The following is a 7,038-nucleotide window of genomic DNA, read 5'->3' on the forward strand; positions in this document are numbered from 1 at the left end:
GCGTGCGTGCGTGTGTGTGTGTGTGTGTGTGTGTGTGTGCGTGTGTGTGTGTGTGTGTGTGTGTGTGTGTGTGTGTGTGTGTGTGTGTGTGTGTGTGAGCGTGTGTGTGTGTGAGCGTGCGCGTGTGTGCGTGTGTGCGTGTCTGTGTGTGTGCGTGAGCAGATTCAGTTGTATTTACAGCTTAAAGCTCAGGCGTCAGTGAGTTTGTTTGGACTCATCTCGTGTCCGGAGGCTTTGACCTTTGTGTTTTTGTCTTCCTCCGCCTCTGGTCCAGGTCGAGCCAGAGGCGGCTGCGTGCGCTGCCAGCAGAGCCGCTCCCTGCAGCTCGCCGTTAAAGTCCTCTACGCGTTGGTGGTGTTCCTCGTCATCGTCGTGGCAGTGCTGGCTTCACTCGGTGAGTTGGGTTCAAACGCCTGAGGATGATGATGATGAGGATGATGATGATGATAATGATAATGAGGATGACGAGGATGAGGATGAGGATGATGAGGAGGATGATGATGAGGATGATGATGATGAGGATAATGATGATGAGGATGACGAGGATGATGATGAGGATGACGAGGATGATGATGATGATGATGACGATGATGACGAGGATGATGAGGATGAGGATGAAGATGACAAGGATGATGATGAGGATGATGAGGATGAGGATGACGAGGATGAGGATGAGGATGAGGATGATGAGGATGATGAGGAGGAGGATGATGATGAGGAGGAGGATGATGATGATGATGATGATGATGATGTGATCCACGGCTTTGTGCCCCTCATTAAGCTGCTGCTGGTTTCCATCAGCTGCTCCTCCAGGTGCTTTTTATGCCGCATTGAGTTTTAACAGCATAAACCTTCACAGTTCACTGCTCTTCGGGGACGTTGGAGTTGTTCAGGCTCCGTTTCCTACGTGTTTTCTGAGCTGATTGCTTGACGCCTCACCTGTTTCTCAGCTGTCGACCTGATTCGGCCTCTCAGCAGTTCATCTCACGCGTCGGGACCTCTTACTGTCATGAGTTCAGGCATTTGCAGCATCTCTGCAGCAGCGACTGGCGGTTCTGCTCCCACAGTGACCTTCACCCACACTGCAGCTGTTCTCTGTGCTCCAGAACCTCTGTGCAGCAGAACCGGCAGCTGTGCAAACACGAGTCCTCGTGGCTCTGATCCAAACCTTGCTGTCGCGGCTTGAGTTACATTTCCTGTGTTTACTTTTTCACATGCTTTTTTCTAATGCTTGGTTTTAAATCCTTCATCAGCTTCTTGTGCTCCCAGTGTTTAGGAAGGTGGACGACCTGCTGAAGGAGGAGACCGTCCACCACAAGAGGATCTCCAAGGTTCAGGAAGGACTGGACGGTAGGTTGGACCCACGTCCATGGGTTCCGTTTGTTCTTCTCATGTGGAACTTGGCCTCTTCTCGCCCTCAGATCTGAGCTCCGCCTCCAACTGTTCGCGCTGCCTTGGTGGAAGCTGCAGCGAGGAGCTCGGCCGGCTCCGGAGGGAGTTGGACGACGTCCAGAGACTGATGCTGGGTCAGAAACAGGTAGGGGCTGCAAAGTGTACGTCTGCCCCCCCCCCTCCCTCCCTCCCTCACCATCGCCTCCTCCCTCACCATCGCCTCCCCCCTCCCTCCCTCCCTCCCTCACCATCGCCTCCTCCCTCACCATCGCCTCCCCCCTCCCTCCCTCACCATCGCCTCCCCCCTCCCTCCCTCACCTCCCCCCCCCCCCTCCCTCACCACCACCTCCTCCCTCACCACTGTCTCCCCTCTCACCATCACCTCCTTCCTCCCTCCCTCCCTCCCTCACCACCCCCCCTCCCTCCAGGTGCTGGACCAGGCCACACAAACCCAGACCGGCCTCAAATCCACCAGCAACCAGCTGCAGCGCGACGCCCAGAACCACCTCATCGCCATCAAACTGCTCAACCAGTCGCTGGAGCGGTACCTGGACCGGGTCGAGGGCTGGAAGGACGTGATACAAGAAACCGAGGAGAAGATGAAGACTCTGACGGAGGACCAGTACGAGGTCAAGGCTGCAGCGCAGCAGGTCAACGCCACGGTGGCGCTGAGGTGAGTCATCGCACGGAAGCTGTGACGGCTGAGCCGCCAGAATCACCCCTCTGCTCCGCTCCGCTCCGCTCCCCAGCACCTCCTGGATCGACGCCCTGCAGAGGAGAGCCCACGAGGAGGCGCTGGTGCTGCAGAAGCTGACCAGCGACTGGCAGAACTACAGCCGCGTGCTCGGCGCCATCAAGTCCAACACCAGCGGCACCGCGCTGACGCTGCGCTCCGTCCAGAACAACGTGGCGGCAGACCACCAGAGGATCGCCATGGCGACGGAGGTCTACTACGACCTCACTCAGCAGGTGCGTTGGCCTCACACTCGCGCTCGTGGCCGTCGGCGTGTGAGTGACGTCCACTCCTCCTCCAGGTCATGAACCTGCAAATGCAGCTGGACAACGTGACGTCGTTCATGGATGAGCACGAGGAGAACGTGCACGACCTCCACTACCACTCACGGTAGCGCACGCACGCATACACACATGCACAAGCACGAACGCATGCATGCACACGCAGACACACACACACACACATGTATACACACACGCACGTACACACACACACACACACGCACACACACACGCAAACACACACACACACACACACACGCACACACACACGCACACAAACACTCACACGCACGCACACACACACACACACGCAAACACACACACACACGCAGGCACACACACACACGCACACACACACACACGCACACACACACACACACAGGCACATACACACGCACACAAACACTCACACGCACGCACGCATGCACGCACACACATGTACACACATGTACACACACACACACACGCACGCACACACACACGCACGCACACACACACGCACACACACACATGTACACACACACACACACACACGCACACACACACACGCGCGCACACACACTCACACGCACACACACATGTACACACACACACACACACACACGCACACACGCACACACACACACGCGCACACACACACTCACACGCACACACACATGTACACACGCACGCACGCACACACACACGCACACACACACATGTACACACACACACACACACACGCACACACACACACACACGCACACACACATGTACACACACACGCACACACACACGCACACACACACATGTACACACACACACACACACACGCGCACACACACACTCACACGCACACACACATGTACACACACACACACACACACACGCACGCACACACACACACAAGCACACGCACACACACGGTGCTGAATGCGCGGCGTGGCCCTTTACTGTAGGTACTACGAGAACAGGACGGGGGAGCGGTTCTCCGCCCTGGAAGGTCGCCTGAAGTCCATCGAGATGGAGATCGAGACGGTCTCCTCCAGCATCAACGCCACCGTGAGCCACGTCCAGAGCATGTACAAATACATCAGCACCGAGAGCTCGTCGTGCCAGAGCCGCCTGGGCCGCCACACGGAGGAGCTGCAGGTGAGGGCTCTGCGCTCAGGTGAGACCGCATTCACACCCGCAGCTCTTTAACGCCGGCCCGCTTCCGTCTTTGCTGTGCAGAACCTGAACAACACCGTGCTGTTACTGCTCCACCTGGCCGACACTCTGAGGCAGCACAACATGCTGCTGAACGTGCGCCTGGACGTGGACGTCAGGAACCTGTCCATGGTGATGGAGGAGATGAAGCTGGTGGACGTCCACCACACGCAGCTCATCAAGAACTTCACTATAGTCAAAGGTAGAGTAGAGGTTTGTTATAGTGAAGCACAAGTGAACGTGAGGTCAACCCCTTATTGTCTGACAACAGGTGCTCCTGGACCACCAGGACCCAAGGGGAACCGTGGTGAGACTGGTCCAAAGGGGTCAGTGGGACTGACTGGGAGCAAGGGGGACCAGGGGCCCGTAGGAGTCAGAGGTTCTGCAGGGGAGAAGGGCTCGATTGGGCCCAAAGGCCAAGCTGGTGAGCCAGGTTCCAGTGGCAGTAAAGGGACAGCGGGGCTCAAAGGAGCGAAGGGCTCACTGGGTTTGCCAGGACCACGTGGCGAGAAGGGCCAGAAAGGCGACATGGGCCCCTCCGGCACCGACGGGGGCCCCGGGCCCTCAGGGCCTCCAGGAATCCAGGGTCAGACTGGCCTCCCTGGAATAGTGGGGTCGGTGGGTCCCAAGGGAAAACCTGGTCCCCCAGGGCCGCCGGGACCACCAGGCCCCCCCGGACCCCCATGGACGGTCAAACCAGAAGACACTAGGAGCGACTGAGAGGTGATGGACTGAAGCAGGATCACCAGCAAAAGAACTGCTGCCAAAGACTGAGGTTTTCAGAACTGAGTCAGTGGCCGAGCGATCGAAACCTCCTGGGCCTAAAAGCAGGAGGCTCATTAACCACAGGTGTAAATGTGTAAATGCTGACCGACACTGACGTCCTTTAACCGTGGGATGGCACTTTACTGGATGGCACAGATTTGGGGTTCCAGAGCCGGTCCTCTAGAACCTCATTTTCCCTTTTCCTGTCCTGAAACGTCAGATTTGGGACGTGTCCCTCAGTGACTTTCAGGCTTGTGTCTTAAACTGAGCACAGCAGCGACAGAAAGCTAGAAAGCAGCTTCTCTGATGTGACCCATGGAACAAACAAAGCTCTGAGTCTGACGGTGTTCACATAAATATTCACTTATATCTGGACTGTACTTTATCTGGAGAGCTTGTTATGAAATGCAACTGGCTTGCACAACCTCAATAAACCCCTTTTTACCAGCGTCCTGTGGTCACCTCATTGACTCGGCAGCTCCTCCCGTTGTGTTTTTGAGGTCTGTTGGAACAACACTCTGCTGAAAGTCACCGTTCGATGACTAATACGTGAAACAGACGAGAGCAGATGTGACAAAGAGAAAACAGATGACGAGCTGGCGGAACCTGACCTCCGACCCGGAACCGGAAAATCACTGAAACGGCCTCGTCAGGCGAGCGGGTCTCGTCCATGTGTGAGTTTAACACAGGTCTAATCTGCCTGTGCTGCTTCTCATCATCTGACAGGCACCATTTGGGGCCTTAACAGAACCTGGCAGAGGTGTAACATGGGAGACTACGGCTGCACCCAGGCCAGAACGGGAAGTGGACCCTTCACCAGTGTCACAGCAGCAGACCTGACCCGTCGAGAACGGCGCTGAGGCGTGTTTATGTTGGCGCGGATCCGCTGTTTGGTTCCGCAGCGGACGCTTTGGAGGAGTTTAATCACTGCTCTGTGCTTATTATAGAGGCTCAGCTTCTCTGTAAACAGGCTGCCTCGACACAAACACAGAAAAACTGATCTGCGTTGATGGACGTGTGGAGAGAACGTTTCGGTGTGAGCTCTTTGCTGAAAACAGCCAGCGGAGCCGGACCAGATGTGCTTTAAGCAGCTTTCTGCCAACTCTGATTTCCAGGAGGGAAATAGGGAACAGTTTCACATACGTATGGTTTTCAGGCACTAACATCGTAAGGACCCGGATGTGACGCCGAGGCCCCGTCTCCACATCAACGCCTCTGGGCTGAGGCTGCGTGTGAGGGTGGAACGGCTCGGAGCTCACGTGGCTCCTGGGACTGGATGTCACGTGAAGTCAGGTCAGAGGAGCTGCGTTTCTGCACTTCACACTTAATAATGGAGCCTCCACCACCAAGGCTCGTTAGCGCGTTTAGCCCCACAGCGCTGCTCAAGTCCTGGAGCCGTGACCTGCAGTCACTTTACCTTTAGCCGTCATGTAGCAGCTGGTTGGTCTGAGACGTCATAGTCAAATAATCATCACTCTGACTAATGGGTGACACGTTAAGGAAACATACGCGTGAACCAATCAGGAGTCGCCTGTTGGTTGCTTTCACCTGCTCAGCTTCCTGGTGTCTGACTCGCTCCCGTCGCTTTAATATTATTATTGTCTGCTGGACACTAACAGTGAGATCTGTTTATTTCAATCAGCTGAATTGGAAGAAAATGTCTGCGTTCACATTCACACCTGTGTGTTTCCAGTGGCGGCTCTGAGACGTGAGCTCAGCGCTGACCTGAGGGCTCATTACCAGCGCGGCTGCACAAACACGTCCTCCTCCCCCGGCTCATTGTGGGCACAGTGTCCGATGACCCGCTTCACACCTGCTGCTGCTGCAGGACGTAGAATAAACACACATTATGGGAGAGAAGGGAGAAACCAAGAAGCTTCCACAGCTCAGTCGCACAAACACAGACAGAAAGTGAACTGAATACTCACCAAACTCAGGAAATGTTGTGTTTCACCGTGTTTTTCCACAGTGTTTGAACAGTTACTGTACAGTGTGGGGAAGGTTGGGTGTCAGAGGCAGAGTCTTTATCCCAGCGCTGCTGAATCAGCAGCCTGACTCACCCTCAGACCCTCGGTGAACCCTGGTGCAGGGAGGAGCTGCACAACAGAACCCCCCCTTTAGAATAACACGGGTCCAGCTGCTCTCACGCCGCCGCTCTCGCGTTTCCCTGCTCTCGGCATTTACTCAGTACGTGGCTGTTAAATGGAAACGCGTGTCCCCCTCATTCCTACGTGAGGTGTCCGTACTGTACGACTGTAGAACACTTCATCGTGCTGAGCGTGGGAGCAGATAATAATTCGCTGGAGTCGGGGTCTCCGGAGCCATGAGAGATAATTATGGGTCATTTAAACTGTAGTCAAGCATCCACCCACAGTAAACAGCAGGTCTCCTCTGTCCTCCAGAGCCCAAGGAGCTCAGACACACTGCAGAGGTGATGGATGGCTGGAGGAAACCTGTACAGGCTGATGGAAACCCAGACTGGACCTGGTCCTGCAGCTAGTTCTTTCTTAACTGCATCACACGGCACATTTTCCTTCATATCTGAGCGGCATCCTCTGGCGCTAACGTTCCATCAGCAGGCTTCCAGGAATCTGCTTCCCATTAGTGTTAGTGACTGTCTGTGATGGATCCAGACAGATGTCACGCCGTAGGTTCTGAGCAGATGCCAGCTTCTCCTCC

At 55.4% G+C, this 7,038-nt stretch overlaps 1 protein-coding gene across 2 annotated transcripts in view; it reads left to right on the forward strand.

Moving 5' to 3' along the window:
• Positions 1–4,809, forward strand: part of scara3 (scavenger receptor class A, member 3) — an 8,568-nt gene extending 3,759 nt beyond the window's left edge. For both annotated transcript variants that reach the window (XM_029142021.3, XM_029142022.3), the window contains exons 4-12: positions 275–394; positions 1,270–1,350; positions 1,422–1,537; positions 1,821–2,065; positions 2,142–2,361; positions 2,427–2,515; positions 3,345–3,537; positions 3,619–3,796; positions 3,866–4,809. In XM_029142021.3, coding sequence (XP_028997854.1) covers positions 275–394; positions 1,270–1,350; positions 1,422–1,537; positions 1,821–2,065; positions 2,142–2,361; positions 2,427–2,515; positions 3,345–3,537; positions 3,619–3,796; positions 3,866–4,314 — 1,691 coding nt within the window. In that variant the 3' untranslated portion in view covers positions 4,315–4,809. The remainder of the gene's footprint in view (positions 1–274; positions 395–1,269; positions 1,351–1,421; positions 1,538–1,820; positions 2,066–2,141; positions 2,362–2,426; positions 2,516–3,344; positions 3,538–3,618; positions 3,797–3,865) is intronic.
• Positions 4,810–7,038: the final 2,229 nt, after the last annotated feature.

This window comes from Betta splendens, chromosome 24 (genome assembly GCF_900634795.4).
Source record: "Betta splendens chromosome 24, fBetSpl5.4, whole genome shotgun sequence".
In the NCBI taxonomy this organism is placed as follows: domain Eukaryota; kingdom Metazoa; phylum Chordata; class Actinopteri; order Anabantiformes; family Osphronemidae; genus Betta; species Betta splendens.